The sequence below is a fragment of the Haemaphysalis longicornis genome, unplaced genomic scaffold, assembly GCF_048455015.1.
Source record: "Haemaphysalis longicornis isolate Haplotype H1 unplaced genomic scaffold, Haemaphysalis longicornis Haplotype H1 scaffold_12, whole genome shotgun sequence".
Lineage (NCBI taxonomy): Eukaryota > Metazoa > Arthropoda > Arachnida > Ixodida > Ixodidae > Haemaphysalis > Haemaphysalis longicornis.
In genome coordinates, this window is record NW_027526225.1 from 67,580,163 (window position 1) to 67,603,289 (window position 23,127).

Sequence of the window (23,127 nt, forward strand, 5' to 3'; positions counted from 1 at the left end):
TAGCCAAGGTGAAATTTCGGGGCAGTTGGCCTTGAAAGGGTTCAGCGGCATGCAATGGTAACGCTACGCTGCAACCACTCAAAGAGCGCGTGCAGCTGCTGTTAAAAAAACTCTGCTCTTCCTGCCCTCTGTTGCAGAACGTGGAGCGCAACTTCTACGACAGCAGCCAGAGGCTGGTCAAGACGGACACGGGGGTGTGGACGGTGCCGCTGGACTACAACGGGGAGCGCACCATTCGCGAGTACATCGAGCCCAATCACAGGATGCAGCGGGTCGAGTGCGACAAGCACGTGTACTGCGGCATGCCCTACTACTTTCCCGTCATCACCAAGCTCGGGTGAGGCCCCCGGGCGTTGCTCCGCAAGAGTTGGTTGCTCCGGACTCGTTTGTGATGCGGGGGCAAAAAAAAAAAAAATGATCAGGGCAAAGTCCTCTTGTTAAATGAATCGGCAAAAGTACGGAATGTGTGTCAGCTGATGGGGGTGTGTGTGGGCAGTCATCGTGGCACGATTATTCGAGTTCTGCTGTCAAGATATGTTTAAGGGGTGTTTGATCAAAACTTGATCAAAACATGGGTGTTTGATCAAAAACTTTATTTTTTGCAGTTATGGTGATAAAAATTGGAGGACTTGTGTAGTTTTTCATTCTGATTGTAGATGTAAAATTTCTTTTTGTGTAAAATGACTACATTAAGATTTATTCGCATTTTTATATTGCATTTTTTGACAGCTTTTGTAAACAAACGACTGGAGGGATGCAGCTGAACAAGGTGCCAGTGAACTGTGCACAAATCAAGGAGTGCAATAAGACTAACAGTATCATTCTATCGGGTCTGTAGCAGAAGTTACGACCGTTTGAAGTTTGGGCTTGGAAGGCAAAACCGGTTTTTCCGGTTCTCACCAAGCGCCGCATGCTGCCGTAAAAGTGCAGGAGGCACTATAGAACACCAAGTCTTTCGAATAAAGCAAACTTGTATTTTGTCTCCATGGCCCCTTTAAAGGGACCCTGCAACACTTTTAACTTTCCCTAAATCTTAAATGCTTTTCGAATGCTGTTGACAAGCACACACAGTGTTCAGAATAGGGGGTGACAAAGTACTTCAGGCATAAATGGCTGATCTATGCCCATCAGAAAACTTAGAAACTGGCTCAAAACATTTTTCTCTTTCCCAATGTCACTAGAACGATGTAGCGGCCATTGGCCAGCATATTTTCAGTTGCAGCAATGGACACACTCGATGGCCCATTTTTAAAAGTGTTTATGAGAAGTGTTGAAGAGTCCCTTTAAATATGGTACTACGTATACTCAGTTACAACTCAAGAACAGCACCACCTCATGTCCGCTAAAGCGCCGGCCCCGTGACGTCGGTGCGCGCGCGTTTTGAAAGGGGTTTGCTATGAATGCGTGATATCGTCTGCCTTGTCTCACGCAGTTTGTTTGTCGTCACTGGAGTCGTTTATAAGCATATTAAGTCCAAAAAATCACGGGAACGGCTCACGCCATGTTCAAAATATTCCCAGTAACGCCCTACTTGCGCCGCGCGGAGAAACATCCGGCTACAGTGATAAGGCACAGCAGCAACTTCCGGTGCCGTTCTTAAGTTGTCACCGAGTATAATTTTTGAATTGCATCTTTTGTGTGTCCGGACAACAAACAGTCAAGTGAACTTTGCTTCTACTTCCTATTGCTGTCCTTTAGGGAGTCCTTCTATGTCGACCTTGCGGGACCTGTCTTTGCCAAGAACAGAACATTTAAACTGATTTCGGAGAACAGAACAATAACCAGGAGGATCCTTTTCTTCAGGTTTACTGGTGAGTGCACAGTTTCTTTGTGAAGTCTGAAAAAACAAATTGGGTCTGTACTTCTCTCTGCTGAGCTTTCTCTGGAACTCCTAGGTTTAGTTGCAGGGATGTTTTTAACCCTTGCAAGGCCTGATTTTTTTTCTTTCCATCGTGAAAATTTTTTCTGCATATTTCCTTTAATAATTGGAGCCTGTAAGCTTAAAAACAGAAATAAAAATTAGATTGTGATGCAAGTAGTTAGGGATTTACAAGCATGACATCCAATTAGGTCATCAGGCAATCAAAATTTAAATTTACAGCAGAAAAAAATATGTTGCTTGTTTTCCAAAATTTTGGAAAGCAGAAAGCTCACAGACAAAAAATAAGGCTGGTTGTACAAGTATTTTTGTATTTACAGCTATGTGATCAAACCAGGAGTCACCCCGACGTCAGTTTGGCATTCACTGCAATGCCTTCCTCTTTCTAGCATTCAGCTATATAAGTAAAAAACAAACAATGGTGATATCGATCGAAAGAGGCATCCTTGAATTATTTTTAGAAAACTAGCTGTTTTGGTTTTGTTCTCAAATTGCTAGGAGCCTTTTGGTTCATGTTCTAAATAAAGGACGCCAGGGCCAATAGGGTCAGGTCAAATCGGGTCGGGTCGTGTCAGTCTTGATTGGGTCGGGTCAGGTCTGTTAGTTGAAACAGGTGTGGAGCCATTTTAGCACTCGTACTCTTATAATACACTTTACAGGAACTCTGCACATATACACGACAGCGGCTTTCTTCGTCACTTCCTCCATCTGCCAACAAATAATCCACATTTTGCCACTGAAAGAACTCTGTAATGGTTCCAAGTTTCGCATTCAATCCATTAATAATACTGAATTTGTAGTTAGGCCGTTATAGTTATCGTACGCTACCCTCTTAAAATGCATGCCCTTCTATTAGAGGGCTGTGGCCCCCCAAACGCTCGTAACCTGCATTCTATTGTTCCTATCGGGAACCAAAATAAAATGCGTCTTTTGTTTAAAACGTACTTCACAGCGAGGCAGAGTTTATTGCCTTTGTGATGGATAGTGGCAGGCTTTTCGTTTTCTTAAAACATTCATGTGAATGAGGGCAGTATGGGGCCTCGAAACATCTGTAAACCATATTCTGATGCATGTACAGCTAAACCTAAATGTAACGAACTGCTGTGTAATGAATTCCTGGATTTAACGAAGTTTTTCAATTCCCCATTGCCAGCCCCATTGAAGTGTTTAGTGACCTCTATGTAATGAAGGCGTTGCGATGGCCAACCCTGATGTAATGAATTCTCTACGCTGGTGAGCCATTGTTTTTCGCACTTTTTCTGAAAAAAATCGGCTGTAGAAATTGTTGTCTGTTGCCACAGCTGTAAGAAGCGATGCAGCACAGACGAAAGCTCTCTTTCTGCACAGCAGAGTGGGTGGCCTTAGCTACCGACGTCCTTGTGAATGCTGAATTAAATTAAACTTTGCCGAATGAAACTTTTGGTGGCACCAGTGGCGAGGAACCATTTGGAACACCCCTCTCAAACACCAAAGTTTAATGAGCTGTAAAATTAGTTCTAAGCGGTGCATCGAAAAACGCCGCTTTATTTATTGCACTCACCAGGGTTCACAGTATCGGAAAGTATAAAGATTACAGTTTCGTGGCTAATACTGTTTTGCCTATTGTCCTTCCAAAAATGGCTAGTTATGTCTAATTATCTTGGGAACTAATTGACTGACACAAAATATACTGGCATATTTGAAATAAGTGGGGAAAAAAGCAGCAAGGCTGACAAGTTCCAGAGTTTACTTGAAAATTAAAAGACATTGTTTTAAGAGCCATGTCCCCCCTTAATGTACATGACAGATTTGCCAAAAAGGAGAGCTCAGTTTGTGATTTACAATTTCTTTATGTGTGTTATGCGTAAGACACTTGAGGAGTTTGGCTCTCACTCTGGTAGAACAGGGCATAGTGCCTTAAATCCTCCTCTTGTGACCTAGAACATCGGAACCTCGCTTAGGCAGAACTTTGCTTAGGCGTGCTCGCATTCCTGTGTGTTCCTGTGCAGAGTGCAAGGGGTGTGGTTCTTGATGTGTTCTTTGGCTTGGCTTGGCTTGGACTGAAACGCAGGTCCCAGCCACATGGGCCTGATTATATCCCCAAGGGAAGGCGTAACCCTGCTCGGCTGGTCGTTCACCGACCGCAAGCCGCACGTGGGTGTGCCCTGGGGGAAAAGGGCCACGTACTTCGTCTACCTGTCTCAGGGGAACGACATGGGAAACTGGGACTTCTGGCTCGAGTTTCTGGTGAGTCGCTTTTATGGGGATGCACTGTTCTTACATGAAAAAACTAAGTTTTTACAGTTATTATGATGAGAATTGTGGGGCGTGTGTAGTTTTCCGTTCTAACTGCAGATATAAAATTTGTTTCTGTGTAAAACTATATACCGTATTTTCCGTTCTCTAAGTAGCACCTTTGTATAAGACACACCACCCTCAAAATGACAGTTTTTCCGAAAAAGAAACGTATATAAGTCGCACCGGTGTATAAGACGCACCGGTGTACAAAACACGCTTGTTAATTAGGTAAACTCATAGTGAATCAGATCGTTAGAAAGAGCGGCGAAAGTACAGGGTTGCGGCGGCCACCGCCTATGAACGCATCCCCCGGTAAGGAGGGCTAGACACGTGCGTATACCGTCCAAAGTCTAGACAGAACTAACTTCTCAAAAATGGTTTATTGATACACACAGATGACATGTACTTACAGACGGCATTTAGGCAAAACCATCGAAGTCTTCTTCCTCCGACTCGCTAACAAACAATTCAGCAACTTCAAGTGGGAGTTCCGCCGGCACATCGCTGTCGTCCTCGGACTCACTGACGTCTTCTTCGCCAACATCGTCGCCACTCGCGGACCAGATCACTCCGGCCTTTATGAACCCGGCTGCAACTGTTTTTGTAGAAATGGAGTCCCAAGAGTCGGAGACCCATTTGGCCACCTCTCCAAACGCCACGCGTCTCTTGCGTGCTGTCCTAAATCAGCGCAATAAAGGTGTCATGGCGGATCTAAATGACGGGACCGGAAGCGGCCCGAAAATCGAAACTTATCAGCAAGCTGTCATTTTAGAAATTAGCAGCACATTTACCTCCTTCAGAGTAACTCTGTAATAATTTATAAGCTGCATTTTGTTTTTGCAACCCAGTTTGATGTTACTTTGAATTTATTCTGAACTGTAGTTACTGTGCATGGAAGAAAGTGGCGCATGGTTGTCGCAGGCCATTATCATTGTTTTTGACTAGAAAAAGCTGCGAATTCTTTGGTTTAATGTCCTGACGCGACATATGGGCTAAGAGAAACATCGTAGCGGTGGGCTTCGAATTCATTTAGACCATAGAACTGTGTCTCTTAAAAAGCTCTGGCCACGCGTGACTGCTGCAAACCGGATTTATTCTGTACATAAGTCGCACTGGTGAAAAAAGACGCACCAACAAAAATTTCAGAAAAAAAATGCGACTTATACACTGGAAAATACGGTATTCCAATTTTTTAATTTATATGTCTGATTTTTTGACCGCCTCTGTAAAGAAACTGCTGTAGGGATGCAGCTGAACAAGGTACCAGTGAACTGTGCACAAACCAAGAAGTGCAGTAAGACAAACAGTATCGTTCTATCTGGTCTGTAGCAGAAGTTACAGCCGTGTGAAGTTTGGGCGTGGAAGGCAAAACCAGTTTCTCTGTTTCCCACCTTTTGTGCCCAAACTTTTTAACGGTCGTAACTTCTGCTACAGACCAGATAGAATGATACTGTTTGTCTTACTGCACTTCTTGGTTTGTGCACAGTTCACTGGTACCTTGTTCAGCTGCATTCCTACAGCAGTTTCTTTACAGGGGTGGTCAAAAAATCAAACATAAAAATAAAAGAAATTGGGATAATGTCATTTTACACAGAAGCAAATTTCATATGAATGAAGAACTACATACGTCCCACAATTTTTGTCACCCATGCACCCCCTTCAGGGTTCAGTCTTGTTATAGCTTTGGTTTTGTAACGTTTCACCGTATACAGTGGAACCCCGTCAATACGTTTTTCACCGGACGGGGAAAAGAAAACGTAACAGCCGAGAAAACGTAACAGTGAGGAAAGCCACGAAAATGGGCCGGCGTCTAACTGGCGTCGTTAAATCACCCGCTATCTAGAGCTCCATTGTTGCCGACTTGTTTTCTGCCCGGTCTGCCAAATGTAGCTGTCTTTTTTGCATTTTTATGTTCACATTTAGTGTTGCCAAGAGCCATTAAGACGGGTGTCAAGTCATGTTAGTCGTTGCAAAATCACTGTACTACTCGCTCGCCGTCACCCTACTCGTGAAGGTCGACAACAAAATCGGGCGTCGTGAAATCCCCGTACCACTCGCTCACCGTTCCGACCGTCTGTATGGGTGGTGTAGAAAGCGCTGAGAGTAGCAAGGAAGGAGCAGCAGATGACGCGCCGAGACCGATCTCAACGCTACCGCAGTGCCACCTGGTCGGTGGCAGCGCCGGCCCGTGCCGCCGTACTGGAAGGCTGCGCTCTTTGCCAACTGGCCTAATCTAAACACGCTGCACGGCACCATTACAACAGTGCAGCGGCGCTAACATCACAGACTTCCGGCGTTCCGAAGTGAAATTTCTGTTGTAAGCTCAGTGATGATCGTGATGGCACTTTCGACGGATGGCCATCTAGTGACGGCTTCTCCAACTCGCTTGCGGCTTCTTGTAGCCAGTTTAGTAACAAAGCCTGGCCAAGACTCATCCGAAGCCAAAATGGCGGTGCCCAAACCGCTTCGGAGTGTCAGGTTGCGACGCATTATACGGGAACGGCCCCACAGTTGCGACGTTGCAGCGGGGTGCGCAATACATTATATCCTACGGGAACTAGGCTGGGAACGATGGCACACAACGTAACAGCCAGGAAAACGGAACGGTGAGGAACGCAACAGGGGGTTTCTACTGTATTTAAAGGAGCCATGAAGAGAAAATACAACTTCGTTTAATTTGAAAGAACTAGGATTCAGTATCTCACTCAGCTCCATTACAGCCACAAAAGATGTTTTTTTAACGAAAAAAAAAAGCAAGAAGTATTTAAAAACTTTCAAATTTTGCGCCACAGTGACGTGTTTAGAGCAAGAATGACGTCATACGGGTCAACAATAAAACATAATTTTCAGCGCGTTAACTGCACGTTAGCATTCAAGTGATGCAGTCAAATGGAACTAGAGGCCCCATTACAGGTGTCCAGTCATGTATCGTCGCATAAGGTCAGTTAGGCGGCCGCCAATCACACAAACAAGGTTCCGTGATGTCATAGAAAAGTTGCGGGAAATTGGCTAGGGCGTCGCGACTGCTTCACACGTTTTCTTTAATGTCTCCGTTATTTGTTTGAAGATTGCAATGATTTTGGTATCATTGTTATCGGGACTAAGCAGTCTTTGTAATAAACCCAACTTGTATTTTGTCTTCATGGCTCCTTTAAAAAAGAATGAAAGTAGTAATCCAAGTGTATTTGTAAACTGTGTCTGCGGTGCTGACTTGAGAGATAGATAAGGAGGGCCTTGTATAAACTGAAAGTAAAAACAAAAAAAGAAAAGAAATTCTAGTAATCTTTAAAACGACTGCAATTGTACAACGTTGTTCCCGCTTTACCGCAGGTTCCCCAGGGCTATGAACAAGAAAAACCCGTCGTGGACATCGCCTTCCACACCTACTACCTACAGAAGCACGAGCACAGGCAAAAGGACTTCGTGCGGTTTCTTCGCGAGCTACCTGAGTGGGTGCATCCCACTGCATGGTCATCGAGCTCTGATCTCTACGTCTTCTGAACGCTGAGGCCGTGGTTGTGTCGAGATTTTTTTTTTTTTGTCAGTGAGGGGGAAGGGAGGGGGGTGCGTGTTTTTCCGAACCAGAAAGGGGTGCTTTTTGCGGGTAGGGGGAAATGCTGCACCTCAACCAAGCTCGGATAGACTGAACGCAAGCGCGACGTTGTCTGGTGCTCCCAAGAGCACCGGCAGGTGTTGTCAGAGTTGCTTGCTCGTGCCTTCGTATGCCGTCCAGTCTGAGAGCGGAGACGAAAGTGTGGACACCGCCAGCCGATAAGACTCTCCTTGAGAAAAAAAATTTTCAGGCCGCCAAAGATGGGGAAATGTCAAAACCGTAATTGGGGACGGCGTCTTGCCGTACTTGATTGTGCATTTAGCGTGACATTGGTCCCTGAAGAGTAAAATTAATCGGTTTAAATTCTCACATAAATTCAGCAGGTACCGCATTGAATGGCGGTCAATTGGCCAGTGGTCAAAAAGCCATATTAATCGCCACTGCGTAGTAACGTACGTTGCCATTTGTTTAAAAAGGAAAAAAAAATGTTTGACGGAATGTTCGGTAAACGACATTACTTAGTTGCGATGATGACAAGCACACCGGTACAAGGAGAGGCTTATTGGTGCTGTCCTTTCTTGCACGGCAATTTTGTTGCACATGCATTTGTCAGTGTCGAGTCACGTTGTGTGGTGTGTTGTTGTTGTTGTTGTTGTTGGGCTTACTTGTTGATTATCGTTGTTTCATTTGGGACCATTTTCTGCATTGTTTTTTTTTTTTGTTTAGGAATGTGTTTATTCACCAGCACGCCATTTTCTTCATAGTGTTACAGACTGCTTATACGCCGTTTCATATTGTTCCGAGCACTTTCTGACCACTGTGGTTTCTGATGCCTCGAGTGTGTGTTTGAAACACGTTATACTTAAGTGCGAAGGAAGTTTCAAAGTTTTTTTGTACAGCCAGTGTGCGGTGTTGTTGGGAAGTCTGAAGGCATTTATGCATGTGAATGATGCCAAACTATGCACATCTGCTCCACGTGTGTGGAGGGGAGAATTTTTGCAAAGTCTGGCAGCTTGCGACATGGCCTGCCAAACGTAACAAGTGTACATTATGTGGAACTTGTTTCTTTCTACGCGGTTAGGGATAGAAAATGTGTCATCAACGCAAACCAAACATTGCTGCTAGTGCAGTTTTAGACCATGACGCAACGTGCGCAAATCGGCGCTATCGCGGAAATCTTAAATTAGCAAGTGCACTGCCAAGTAGCGAGTCTATGCGCACAGATTCCTCTGGGAAGAAAATAAGTGACATTTAGGCTTAGGTAGTTTAGCATTTCCCCGCACATAATAAACGTGGTTAATAGAAATTTGGTCGAGATAAATTGACAAATTAGTGAGCGGCACTGTCATGTAGAGAGTCTACACAGTATGCTCCGAGAAAAAGTAAGTCACTGTTAGGCTTAGTGGGGCGTGTGTAACACAAAGTAATCTTCGAGATATTCCCACTGCATAATAAGCGCTAGGTTAACAGAAATAGGGATGTGAAAAAGTCATCAAATTAGCGTGTGCACTGCCATATAGGGAGCCTAGATCATAATCCCCAGAAAAAAAAAAAAACGTTTAGGCTTAGCATGGCTTCCTTGATGCAAAATGACCTGCAAGGTTCCACTGCATAATAAGTGTACAGTTTAATTTCGCGCACTTACGTCTTGGTGTGTGGCAATGCACACTTGATAGACAGGCCATTTCGGCACGCAACTCCTGTGCGGTCTAAAGGATAAACAGTTGTTACCTCAGGTTGTGGAAATATGCCTTAAAGGAGCCATGAAGACAAAATACAAGTTGGGTTTATTAGAAAGACTGCTTAGTCCCGATAACAATGATACCAATATCACCGCGATCTTCGAACAAATAACGGAGATATTAAAGAAAACGTGTGAAGCAGTCGCGACCCCTTAGCCAATTTCCTGCAACTTTTCTAGTGCGATTGGCGGCCGCCCAACTGACCTGTCGCGACGACACATGACTGGACGTCTGTAATGGGGCCTCTAGTTCCATTTGACCGCATCACTTGAATGCTAACGTGCAGTTAACGCACTGAAAATTGTTTTATTCTTGGCCCGTATGACGTCATTCTTGCTCATAACACGTCACTGTGGCGCAAAATTTGAAAGTTTTTAAATACTTCTTGCTTTTTTTTTCGTTAAAAAATCTTTTGTGGCTGTAATGGAGCTGAGTGAGATACTGAATCCTCGTTCTTTCAAATTAAACAAAGTTGTATTTTCTCTTCATGGCTCCTATAAAGGGGCCATGAAGACTGCCTTCAACTTTTTGTTCAAAAGAGTTGGTGTTTTAAATGCAGAGCATTTAGGGGCTCACCTTGTCGTTGTAGCCCGCTGTAATGGTCGATGTCAAATGACTGCCGGAATCAGGCGGTGCCATGAGATAACGGACTTAAGTAGAGCCTGCCGTTCCGTCGTAGGGCGTCCCGTAGAGGCTTCGAAAACCAAGCGGTTTAAATAGTCATAACCGTTCGAAACTCGTGAAACGCTGACGCTTGTCATACATCGCGTTGTTTAGCACAAAGAAAATTGCAGGTACATTTGAGGCAAAATATATGTAACTAACCGGCAGCACCCGCATTCATTTAGTTAGGAATGCTCGTTGGGTTGGTTTTTACGATAGTAAGCAAAAAAAAGTGCCAGTGCAACGCCGGCACGTGCGAGAGGAAAAGCAAGCACAAAAAGAACAGAACTCCCGATGGCGCTGTTTCAGGCTGGGGGCGCGCGAGCACCGTGAGGACGGTAGATTTGAATTGCATTGGGTGGTAGTAGTGAACGGGTAATGGCACTACAGCCCATTATGGCGAATCACTTCTTTCTCTGCACTTCCGTCAGCTTTCACGTTGAGTGGAACGGCTCTCGTGCTTCTCTGGAGGCGAAAGATGCCTTATTTACCGAGAAGTTTAACAATTACGTACAAAACTTCAATTCTCCTGCTGCATTGCAATGTTTCGTGATGCCAGCGAAGATGCAGTGGATAGTATTCACTGAAAAGTTTAGCAGTCAATTTCTTCGCTTGGCAACACCGAAAACAGCACAAATAGGTTCTGACCAAACCTTTATTTGTGCTGCATTTTGTTAGGTTCATAATTATGGTTTCGTGAAACATTGGGCGTGACTCAACAAACAAGGTTATGTTGGTGGTAGTGTCACATAAGCCAGTTGACCGGTGTTGTCAGGAAATTCTCTACAGAACGGTGGGGCTTCATAGCATCGGCGGGTGGTGGCATTTCCGAAATGCAATGTAGCGGCTTACATGTTTCCGTGTTCAATTGGAACTTATATTGTTGACCCCGCTATTCTTACTTCCCTAAAAAAGACTGCACGGTAAATTTAAAGTGCAAATAGCTTGTTTCGTAAGCGTGCACTACTCCCTATTTAGCGTTTGATTTTGTAGGCCTCAGCCAATCGCACAAGTGTGCTGTAATTTGTCGTCATTCTATTGCGGGAAAGTAGCTGGTTTGTCGCCCGTTTAGCCTTTGTTTTCTATATTATATAGCCAATTAAATGTGCGTTGAATGTGGTACGAGCGCTATTACAGCAAGGCAATCTTTCCAATGAACCGAAATTGTATTTTGTCTTCATGGCCCCTTTCAAAGAAAACGAACTTCATACAAGTGTGTTAAAATGTTCAATTTCAGACTGAACTTGGTTGAACCTTGCTTCTTGCCACTAAAATTGCGCAAACAATTATTCTGGGCCTAAAAAAGGTGGGTTATGCAACAAACACCACTAGGCCTAAGATTCAGCTAGCACGTCACAGGTAAGAACTTAGGACTCGTCACCTCGCATTGTGAAAGTGTTTGAGCTTCTTCGTTGTGTTACGAGTGCCTTCTCTCAAACGGTAGGTTTAAACGTTCTAGGTTTAAACGGCCCATTCCGCTAGTCTATGCTCGAGCAGTGCATTTCACCAAGCTGTCTGTAGCACACAGGGTAGAAGTCACACCATCCGAACCGCTTCTCAAAACCATTCATCAGCTTCTCTACATTGCTGTCGCTGCAACATACCATCACGTGATGAAGGGAGGGAGGGTGGCTGACGTGTGCAACTTGAAACTTGCAACTGTGACAAAAACAAGTTGGCTCTTTGTTGGAGAAAGCGTCCCGATCTTTTCTACGTTGGATGAACACCCTCCGCAGCTGCTGTACAGTGTTACTCGTGCCTTGAAGATTATTCAGCAGCAAGCCATTGCCTAACTATTAGCCACACTCTAGTCGATGTTGGCCTGTCTGCTGAACGTTTTCTTTCGTGACCGGTCTATGCAAAATATCGCGACTGCAAGCGAAAAGTCGTCGGACACAGCAACCCGTGCAAAGTTTGACATGCCTAGTCACAGCGCATGTTTTTGAAGGAGGTTGCCTTTTTCTTTTACATGCCAGGGAGATTGCCCATAGTTCATTCATCGTGTGTAAACTTCAATGTTTAAGTGTGTCTTATTCTTTTTAGGAACACGGTTATTGTTTAGATGTTTATTTACAGTTTATACCGTATTTATAATGTGCTCAGAGGTGCCTGGTGCTGCAGAAGCCTGCACTTAATTGCCTTCTAACGAGGCTTTTGTCAAGCGGTAAGGAGCGCTTTAATAGGCATCGTCAGCTGCCAAGTTTCTGCACGTTTTGACGCAAGCCAAAATGCTTGCGTTCGTTCTTTTCCCCCCCACAGAAGCCAAATTGGGTTGGTTTGGAATTTGGCTTAGGTGTTCTCAAGAGCGGTGCCTCGGTAAGCCAAAAAACCACCAAACGAAATTCACCCCTTGCTATAATTTAGCACGAACACCGAATGTTTTCCTAGTCAGTGGCTCGTTTGATCAAATTGGCAACAAAGTCTTCGAACGAAGCACTTTTCACGCAGACTAACGTCGAAGGCTTGGCTTCATCCAGGCTCCGATTTTCGAATGCATTGCAAACAGATTTAAGGCTGCGAATAACAGTATGCAATCCTCACTATTCCACAGATCGTGTTCCTGCCCGGTTATCTAGAACGCGAGGAAATAAAAAAAGGAAAATCTGTGATCTTACTGAGCGATATTTAAGGAATAAGAGTTGTGATAGTGTTTTATATTGCCGAGTGTGTGTATAAAAAGTAGGTGCGATAGCGTTGTACTGTGTGTGCCTTGTGCGCTTTTGTTGGTGCAGTAGTGTGCTCGCGAGCGAGAGCTATTGATTGGTGCGGAAGCATCAGTCCGCTGCGATTTCGGTTGTTCTTTTGGACGGGATCGTTGTAGCATGCACCAACTGTTTGTGGAATGTAGCATGCCTTATTTATAGTTCCTGCACAGAGGACAAACTTGTGTTCGGTTCGCATCGAACCCGACACCCTCGACATACAGGCATGCCGCTGTGAAGCACTGTGGGACCAAATAAACATGTTTTGAGTTCAAAACTTGGGAATGTTGTGTTGCTCTTTAATTGTACGTGCAAAACCAACAGAATGAAGAAGCCAGAAATTAAGGTGTCTTCGAAACTTTTTTTGTTGTTTTATTTCCAACCAATTTTAATGAAACCTCATGGGCTTGTTCAGTTTTTTTTTAGTTGAGTTCAAATATCCAATTAGTTTTTTGAGGTAATTCGTTTCCAAGGTAATTAAAAATATTCCTTGATTCTTTTTGAGAACAAAGGGGAAAAGCTACTCAACCAAAAATTACCAGCAAGGCATGAATAGATACCAGAAGTTTTAAGTAGAGAATGAAATGTGGGAAGCAGTTTTTTTTTCTTTTGCAATCACACACATTTACATCAATTTTAACTTATACTGAAATGTAAAATGAAAGCTCTGCTTCCCTTTTTGGATGGTTTAAACATTCAACTTCACAGTGCAAAAGAGCTGATCTTCTTAGCTGCACTACATGCTGGGATGTGCGGGTGCCCCCAAAAAGTAAACGGAGCACGGGTTGGAGATTTTGAGGGGATTTCTCGCCATGTGCTTAGCCAGCAACCTCTAAGTGACCTTTTCAAGAGACATTCTAGAATAAAATCTACATTCTATTTATGCTGGCAGCCACATAAAATAGAAATTATTCTAATTTCACAAATCTGTGCTCAGCTTACTTTTTAGGGCACCCGTACCTTTCGAGAATTTCTTATCCCGTGATACCACTTGTGGCGAAGAAATGGGGAATTATGGAAAAATTATTTTTTTTTGTTGAAATTGGGCCTCTGTGGCTTTTAAAATAAAGTACCTGGTCCCATTCCAAGTGCAAAATTTTTGGAGGAAAAACTGTGCAAATCAAGAGAAAAGTGATACCTAAAAAATGCTTTTTTGCTCAATTTTTTTGGTCCCAAAAACCTATGTGTCCCCTTAAGGCAGGTTTGCGATGTAGTCATTTTCTTTGCAACTGTCGCAATTCGTGGAGAGCTCGACCAAAACTAGCAGTTCAAAGCGCTCGGCAATGGGTTATTTGGCGAGTTTGGGATGGTCTAAAAAAAGGTGGTGTTTTCAGGAAGAATTGCACTTGACAAAACACATTCGGAAAAAAACTTTGTATTTCTCCACTCTGCGGAAAATGGTTGCTCAGTGAAACAAGCTGTGTGCACTGAGTGCCTTACACGTGCATAGGAACCACCAGTGATGTTATAAGTCAGTGCAAGAATGCTGCACCACCACAAACACTTCACAGCTGACTGCAGATCCTAGCATGGAATGCACACATCTTGCTGGATTCTGAATTAGGGTACTTCCCCCTCCCATCTCCAACTTTTTCTCTGTGAAAAAAAAAAAAAAAAAATGTGCAGCTCGTGGTGAAGGCAGTCTATTTTGTCCAGCTGACTTTTGGGATGTCGTAATGCTCCGTCAGGGAGTCCAAGTGCCGGTTAAACTCCTGCAAGAAGTGCAATCAGGACTAAAGGTTAGCGCAGTTCAATCAAATGTTTTGCATTGTCGTACAGGCTCACAAGAGTGCAGCGAGAGCAATGCCCCTGTTACTGTCACTGTACATTGACACACGACAACCTAAAGTCACAGGCCCGAGATTTCTGGTACGATCTGTTCACGTGGCTTGCTCTTTTGCAACAAGGAAAAATAGAAGGGAATTGAGAGAGGCAAAGAGCCAATAATTTTATTCTTAAGCATATGCCATCAAACAAAAGCATATCGGCTTTGAAAGGTGTGAGCTTAAAGGGACCCTGCAACACTCTTTGAGCAGTGCAAGTAAACCTGCGTGACACTTAGCTTACACTACCAGAAAAACCCGAGCCAAATATTACACGTGCACATGAAGCAGTGAGCGCGCAAATCGCTGTGAAACACGTGGAAAAACCAACCGCGCTCTCTTAAGTTCTACTCATTATGCACCCCTGGCATGGCCTAAACGACGTCAATGTGGCCATGGCTGTCCGATCGGCTGTCACTGGTCAACTTCGCGGCTAATTTCTTGCACTTCCTGCGACGATCTGCTGTCGTCAGCGCTAAGTGCAAACCTCTTCTATGCCTGAACCTGTAGGCACAGTTCTGCCGTTTCTTTTGTGCTTTGAGTGCTCGTGGAGTTTGAGTGATGAGCTCAATACTTCCCTTTCAGCCAGAACACTTGACAACAAACGTTTATTGCTTCAAAAACGCCCTACCAGCCGGAGCGTGTGCTTGTGAGCAGGCACCCATGCCTGCATTTTTGTGGCACCAGACCGGAAATAGACCCCTCCACGTGGTGAAGAAAAGGAGAAAACTCCCATGCCTGTGATATATCGAAGGCCGTGAAAGAAAACGCCGCGTGCTGACCCCCTTTCCGGGAGAGAGCGCGCAGCTTTCGTCGCGTTGTCCGCAGTTGAGTTGAGAGGGAACGATTAGGTGCGATTTCTTATCGCGTGTAGTTTCGGTGATGGTGAACGGATTTTTATAATTCTTGCGGGAGGAGATTGCTGAGACAATAGACTTTACCCCAAAATACATTCCTAGTAGTCTATGGTACGTCTTGCAGGGTCCCTTTAAGTGTTTCTTTCTTCAAACATTTCAGACAAGTACTTACCTCCACTCTTTGCTTGTGAGTTTTCGATGCCTTTTCCATGATTCTTTCAATTTGCTGCAAAAGAAAGAATAAAACATTAAGAAGCCTCGAAAAAAACTCGTTGCAGGAAATGAAAAACTAACATCCTACAATATATACGAAGGTAAGTCACACGAATCTTGCAGTGCTAGTTACTCACATTCAACATAAGCCATACAGAGCTCTTATGAGCTGTACACAGGTTAGTGACAGCTTGCTGACAATGTGTAGGAACTGATAAAGAATCGCGGCTTGGAAGTGTTTCGATGAAGATGTGCTTCGCTTTGTCCAAATGAAAAAACATTATCACGAAAATCAAATGCGCTTCACTTGTATGAAATGCTTGACGGGAAACTTTTCTTGCTCTGGACAGACTTGAGTAAAGTATCGACAATTGGGCTAAGTGGGAGTGGTTACAGAACATCTCGAAGTAGAGCGCAATGCTGTTTTTGCACAGTCTTTCAAACTGTTCAAGAAACACTCAATACGGCGCAACATCTATCTAAAGAAAGATAAGAGAAGGTGATTACGAAGCCACGCCTCAGAACTTGTGCCTACCTTCTGCCTATAATTTCCAACACCAAATAATGCGTGCACAATGACATCTTATCCCACAAGTGTTTTGTCTTTCACGTGCCAACAAGGCGCTCCGTTTACTCCTAACAAAGGCACTGCGTGCACTCTAGCCACGTCTTAACTGGCAAAGGCTGACAGGGCGGGTAAAAAACCATTACCCGCTTCTCCTGCATCTTCTGAAACGCCTTTTCAGCCTTGGTCCTGTGGATTTCCTTGACGGGCTCTTTCTTCTGCTGTTCATCTGCTGCGGCTGCCTGCACGTGCTCCAAAGCCTTGGCCAGATCCTTATCTTTCTTCTTCTTCCTGAAAGACGTTAGGGGGAAGCTTCAGACAAGAGCAATATTCCGTTCTATGATAGGTACAACCCAGGCCTTTCCAGTTAATCAAGGGGGACACTGGTTTAAAAACAACTTGTTTTAATTTTCTAGTGAACTTTGTGAAACTTGTCAGCCTTGCTGCTTTTTTCTTGCTGAGTTCAAATATGCCATTGCTTTTTCCGTTGGTCAATTAGTTTCCAAGACAATTAGAGACAATTAGCCATTTTTGATCAAACAATAGACAAAACAGTACTGGTCATAAAACTGTAATCTCTATATTTTCCAGTACTATGAACCCTGGTGAATGCAATAATCGAAGCAGTTTTTTGATGCCTCGCCTGGAACTAAGGTTACAGCTCATTAAACTTCGGTGTTTGAAATGCGCACTCAAAATGGTTCCTTGCCACTGGTGACACCAAAGTTTAATGAGCTCTAAAATTAGTTCCAAAAGATGCATTGAATCCACCAGGGTTCATAGTACTGGAAAATGTAGAGATTACAGTTCTATGACCAACACTTTCGTCTATTGTTTGACCAAAAATGGCTAATTATCTCTAGCTATCTTGGCAAATAATTGATCAACTGAAAAAATAATGGCATATTTGAAATCAGTGGGTAAAAAGCAGCAAGACTGACATGTTTCACAGAGTTTACTTAAAAATTAAAAGAAGCTGTTTTAAGACCAGTGTCCCCCCTTAAACATGTTGATATGCCGCACTCCGCCTCTAAACCATCCAGAAACGATACAAAATCACCCTTATTTACAAAAAAAGTACGCAAAAGTGACCTAACATTTTACGGCAAAAAAAAAAAAAAAAGCGCGGGTCTCGGAAAAAGTTTACCGCTGTTGGGACATGGACCCGGGACATTCTCTCACCGAAACCCACAATTCTGCCCCTAGGCTACCGAGGCCAAACACAGCCCCCTTATTAGTTGCTTAGAAGAACAGAAGGACTGTTCTAAGCAAACCAGTAGGTGGCATTGGGCGTGCACAGAAAGTGCCGGGCTTCTATCCACAGGGGAACAGAGTCTCGCCAGACAAGAACTATTGAGTAATTTTCTTTTCTGGCCACAGGATGTGACATATGTACCTTGCTCTAGGCAAGAATGTGTCTGTTTGCACATATACACTACATCTCTTGTGACCTGTCACTGTCATCACTGCGAGAGCTGACAAAGAACGTTGACCACGATAATAAGGGTTGGCTGTGGTGCATAATGTGCCACTATTATCACTGCTATGGTGATGGCCCATTATGATGGAGGACTTGTTAAAAGAATAGTTGCTGTAGATTGGTATTTGCACGAAAGGCTGGGTGAATACCCCTGAAGAGTGCGAGGCCCTATTGACACCCAATCCAAGCACACGAAAGTAAGGTTTGAATCATCATCATCACCATCACGGCCTATCTACGCCCACTACAGGGCAAAGGCCTCTCCTATTAATCTCCAATTATCCCGGTCCTGTGCTAACCGCGACCAATTTATCCCCACAAACTTCTTGCTCTCATCTGCCCATCTAACTTTCTGCCGCCCCCTGCCACGATAGCCTTCTAACGGTTATCTTGCCTTCACATTATATGCCCTGCCCACGTCCATTTCTTCTTCTTAGTTTCTACTAATACGTCCTTAGCACGCATTTGTTCCCTGACCCAGTTCGCTATCTTGTCCCTTAAAACATTACACCCATCATCTTCTCGCTAAGTCATCCTCAGTTTAAGTTGAACCCTCTTAGTGAGCCTCAAAGTTACTGCCCTGTAGGTGAGTATCGGTAAGATGCAGCTGTCATACACTCTGAATATGAAGAATAAAAACTGTGTGTGTGTGCGTATACAGTCTCTTCGAAGTTCGAAATCCCCGCCCCCCCACACACACACATGAATACATGCGCCTACCACTTGTCACCAGCCTTTCACATAAGAGTTGAAATAGCGTTCTATTCGATCAATCAAAAGCATAAGAAACGTGAACTGGGCTTGTACTTTTCCAGCTGATGTAGAAACCTTCACTATTGAATTTGTTTGCAAAAGAAGGCTCTTTCACAACACCCTGCAGCATTGTTTGAAGGGTCAGGGAAGTGAGTAATAAGAACCTTCTAATTACAATAGCTGCCTAACAAAAGTCCAGAATGACTAGGCCAGCTTATGTTTTTCAGCCGATTCGCAAGCATATGACCCCAAGAAAAGTGCCCTTCCCCTTGGAGCATGCTTCTCGCCGACTCAGTGACGTAGGCTGTGACGACACAGACAATTCAAGCTTTACAAACAAAGGCGTAAACATGCGCAAATCGAAATTTTTAATACGAAGAGGTTGCGAATTCCAGGTGGTTTCTCTTCTCCAGGGTTTTACAAGTTACTGACGTAGGCTGTGAAAACGCATTAAGGCGTTTAAACAATACAAACAAGGCGTACATACGCGCTAATCGAAAATTTTAATACGAAGAGGTTGCGAATTCCTCGTGGTTTCTCAAGTCACTGACGTAGGCTGAGATGACGCACTGACAATTAAGGCGTTCAAACAATACAAACAAGGCGTAAATACGCGCAAATCGAAATTTTTAATACGAAGAGGTTGCGAATTCCTGACGGTTTCTCTTCTCCAGGGTTTTACAAGTTACATCAGGCCCCAGACTTCTTCCGCACAATGCAGAGTTGGACAAATTCACTTCAGTGCACACAGAAGTAACGAACTTCAGGCCGTTCCCCGTCAAAGGAGCCAGTCAGAGGTAGCCTTTGTAGCCATTTAACGAAGACATTGTAACAAAGGCTCAAATTTTCTATGAATGGCTTTTTCTGAGTTTTAGTGTAGTTGACAAGTTGTCAGATCAAACAGTCACTGAAATGAGCTGCAGATTTTCTGCGTGCATACCCCATCGTGGCTGGTTACAGGATTCCTTTGCTATACTCATTTCACTGACGATATAGTGCAGGCATCGGTGAGTCGATGAAGCAATAAATCAATAGACGCTCCGCGAAAACTACTACGATCGCGTAAGCATGTAATCATGCTAGCACGAAGTTTGGAAACCTCGTCCGAAAACAGCGCCGAAACAAAGCAGCGTGATTGACGGGTTACAGACAATACTTGCTTTTTGATTCCTGAGCTGCTCTTCAACTTCAGTGGACCCTTTGATACTAGATCATACTCGGACATGACGGCTAATTTTCACAAGCGCAGCAGCGAAATTTCAGCTACAGTCGCACTCGCTCAGCTGGTGCGCGAGCGGTTCCGTTCTTTACGTTTTCAGACATTCGTAACTAGGCGCACTGCCGTACTTCATGTAAACACAACCACAACGCACTCAAAACGTAACTACAAATACATAAAACTGCACATTAAAATAAATCAAAATTAAGTTTATACTACATTTTCTAAATTAATTTTTATATTTTAATTTTTGCCTACTAAACCATGGTTGTACAGTTAACACTTTATCAGCTTCTGGTGTTCCGATCGATTCATCGGCTGCTACCATGCTGTCCGTAGTGGGAAGTTCCCGTCTATGTAACTCGCTGTGTTATTAGATTTTGTGATGTTATATTAGGTGGTAAGTGGCATGCGAAGTTCGAACATTAAACACCATTAGCGTATTAAAAGCTCAGTGAGCTCTAGCTCAAGGTCGCCGACTACAAAGCTTTTCGCACCTTGAAGAGATGGATTACGTCCTTGTTTCCTACTAAGTTTCGGGTATCACGATGTTAATCGTCGCATTGAGAGCGAGTGGTTTTCTCTGCAAGCACCACTTATCTCCGTATAGATTCTCCCTGGTCAAAAGGTAAGTACACCATTTAATAAACTTTCGTGAACCTGCAACAACCAGAAGAGAATGCTGATCAAGTTGAAACCCGATAAACTTCGAAAGTGAGCGAGTGAAAATGGCTTATTGCTTTTCCAACTTTTCAACGATCATTCAGCTTGAACATACGCATGAAACTCCGAGTAACATAAGGTTTAGCGGTCGTTTTCACGCAGTCTATGTTAGTTGGTGATGTTGAAGTACACGTATATATACGCGAGGATCTCTTTCGCTGGAGCCATCACATCGTGTGCCAAAACTTTGGTGTGTATAGTTATGATCATGGAAAGCATTCTAGCGCAATTGGAAGTGTCATGTGTTTGCTTTCCTTCATGTTATCACAAGAGCAAGAGGCAAAAACATACGCGTGTGCACAAAATTTTTATACACGTAACAATCTAGATCGATCATCCAATTGCTTCTCGTTACTGCGCTGGCTAAGTTACAAGCGTTCAGTCAGGCGCTGAAAAAAAAAAAAAAAAGGCGAGAAACCGGCAAATACGTGCCGTTCTGGGGATCAAGCTGCAGCAACCAACCAGTATGTCAGAAAAACCGCTGCCCAAGAGAAAATGGTAGCTGGTACCAGCTGGGACCAGCTTGTCCCAGTTAGGAATTGAACCACAAACCAGCTGGCACCAGCTACCATTTTCTCTTGGGCGACTTGCCGGCCAATATATATACCGGTCAGGTGGCTGCCATAAATTAACGGATGACTAATAAATACCTCCCTCCTTATTAACTAGAGGGACCTCTTACTACTCATCCGAGTGAGAGCTAAGGTCTGTGAAACATGGTTAATTAGCGCGGTAAAAATGGGACAATAAGTTGAGACCTCACGTACTAGCGTTGACATCAACCGAAATTTTCACTACACACATAAGATATACAGGAACGGCACATGCGTGAACATGGCCAAAGCACCTAGAAAAAATCACGACAAAGTCAAGTGGTGCATTTTGTTATGCACGTGGAAAGTTCGCATTCAGATAATCTATTTCTTTTTTTGACGAACTAGTTGATGCCGTGCTTACACACTTATCACCGGCTTTCATGATGCACCACGCTTCAAACAATGCACGGCTTGGTCCTTAAAACAGTGCAGTATCAGTGTCTTCTCGAAAAGTGGAACACAGTGTGGGACACACAGGCACCACATATGCACCACTTGACTTTGTCAGGATTTTTTCTTGGTGCTTTGGCCATGTTCACGCATGCGCCATTCCTGCATATCTTCTTACGCGTGTAGTAAAAAATTGTGGTTGATAACTCTGTCACAGGAATCGGTAAAACAAGAATGTGAAAGGTGCCTTCACAGGAGCAGTTGAATGTTAAAGGAACCTCCTTCATGTGCGAAGGGTTCACGAGCCTGACCCAGCCAGATGAAGTGACGCCGACACGCAAGAAACAAAGAAATAACCGGTTTATTCCGGGACAACAAAACCAAAAAATGACATGCACAGAAACAGCAGCTTGAAACACATAACGGTCATGCGAACAACGCCATAGCGGAGGGTGCCTCAATTCACGCGCGCCCCCCGTACACGAAGGCACTGGCATTGAAACGCCAACTGTCGGCGCTCATTAGCATCATGATGCGCTACTTCACTTCGCCTCTCCTAGACGGCAGCACCATCTGAATGAGTCATAGGGAAGGACATAAGGCGCGTTCGTAGAGCTGCACATGTCGCTGCTCATAGCGCAGTCGCTAGAGCGCCATGTACCTCCCGTTGCGTCGAGAGGGCATGGGCTCGAAAATGGGCGCCGCAGCGTCAATGGCACTTTTTCTGGTGACGTCACTTCCGGGATGGATATGACGTGACTGAGATCTTGGTGTACTCGGGCATAAAACACTTTTGTGTTAAAATTTCAGCTGATGTCTAGCGCTAGTCCTGTGTGGTCTCTACTTATTGTCCCATCTTTACCACGCTACTTAACCATGTTTCACAGTTCGAACCAACTAGCCCACATTTATGCATTGACAAGCTACGGACCCTCTCGACTACAGGCAGGGGTGGGTTTGTCACACTCCTCACTCTTAATTGTGCTTTTTCTTTTCTTGCAGTGCCTCTTTACCAAGGCTGTCGTTAAACAGGCCTCCGGGAGGAACTGTTAAGAGCTTTGCAACATGGCTTCCAAAGCCAAGGTCACCGCACCAAGGCTGCCACCGTCTGCATCATTTACTGGTGCTCGGTGGAGGATGTGGTGCCACGCTTTCAGTTGCACTGGGTCGGTGCCTCCTTCAGTCAAGGGCGCACTGCGACGGCCGCCACGACAACACGCGGCTGCTCGAAGCCAAAAAGAGCAGCACGGCGTCCTTTGACTGGGCCTCCTTTCTACGCTTCCTGAAACCTGATTGGCTGCCGCTTCTCGTAGCTGTAATAGTAAGTGCAGACGTCCGAGCAGGTTGCGTGTGCCTAACTATTCTCGTTAGTGACAGCAGTAGAAGCAATCATTAATAACCTAACCTTATCTGTTGTAGCCATGCCCGTTGCGATCTTATGTTGGTCTTTGACTGGGCTATTGCATTTTTAGATTCCGTGGAAAGAAGAAAGATCGGCTGGTTGGTACTGCATTGTGTCGAACCGCTTTAATGGTTTGCGATGGCAAAAGGGGCATGAAGTAGGTAGGACAAGGCACGAACTTGTAACTGTTTACTGTATTTTCCCGCGTATAACCTGCACCAAAAATGCGAAAATATCAGGGGTGAGGTAGAGGTGCGGATTATGTGCGAGGTATTTCCTTTGGTGCAGCT

At 44.3% G+C, this 23,127-nt stretch overlaps 3 protein-coding genes across 4 annotated transcripts in view; 2 read left to right on the top strand and 1 right to left on the bottom strand.

Moving 5' to 3' along the window:
- Positions 1-13,093, top strand: part of LOC144162794 (endoplasmic reticulum metallopeptidase 1-like) — a 42,434-nt gene extending 29,341 nt beyond the window's left edge. Inside the window, exons 11-14 of the mRNA XM_077693456.1 lie at positions 138-337; positions 1,699-1,811; positions 3,930-4,105; positions 7,487-13,093. Of these exons, the coding sequence (XP_077549582.1) occupies positions 138-337; positions 1,699-1,811; positions 3,930-4,105; positions 7,487-7,657 (660 nt within the window). The 3' untranslated portion in view covers positions 7,658-13,093. The remainder of the gene's footprint in view (positions 1-137; positions 338-1,698; positions 1,812-3,929; positions 4,106-7,486) is intronic.
- A 1,082-nt stretch (positions 13,094-14,175) lies between these two features.
- Positions 14,176-19,840, bottom strand: LOC144162795 (protein FAM32A). 2 transcript variants are annotated; one of them, XM_077693457.1, is made up of 4 exons: positions 19,668-19,840; positions 16,421-16,565; positions 15,669-15,722; positions 14,176-14,528 (listed from the first exon to the last, which is right to left on the bottom strand). In XM_077693457.1, exons 1-4 carry the CDS (start codon positions 19,730-19,732, stop codon positions 14,460-14,462), a joined length of 333 nt encoding a protein of 110 aa, XP_077549583.1. In that variant the 5' UTR covers positions 19,733-19,840; the 3' UTR covers positions 14,176-14,459. The 2 variants fall into 2 exon arrangements, with proteins under 2 accessions (XP_077549583.1, XP_077549584.1); XM_077693458.1 differs by having other exon boundaries at positions 16,421-16,561; positions 19,664-19,830.
- Positions 19,841-20,020: 180 nt separating this feature from the next.
- The window catches only part of LOC144162797 (mitochondrial potassium channel ATP-binding subunit), a 51,264-nt gene continuing 48,157 nt past the window's right edge, over positions 20,021-23,127 (top strand). The window contains exons 1-2 of the mRNA XM_077693460.1: positions 20,021-20,354; positions 22,438-22,756. Of these exons, the coding sequence (XP_077549586.1) occupies positions 20,275-20,354; positions 22,438-22,756 (399 nt within the window). The 5' untranslated portion in view covers positions 20,021-20,274. The remainder of the gene's footprint in view (positions 20,355-22,437; positions 22,757-23,127) is intronic.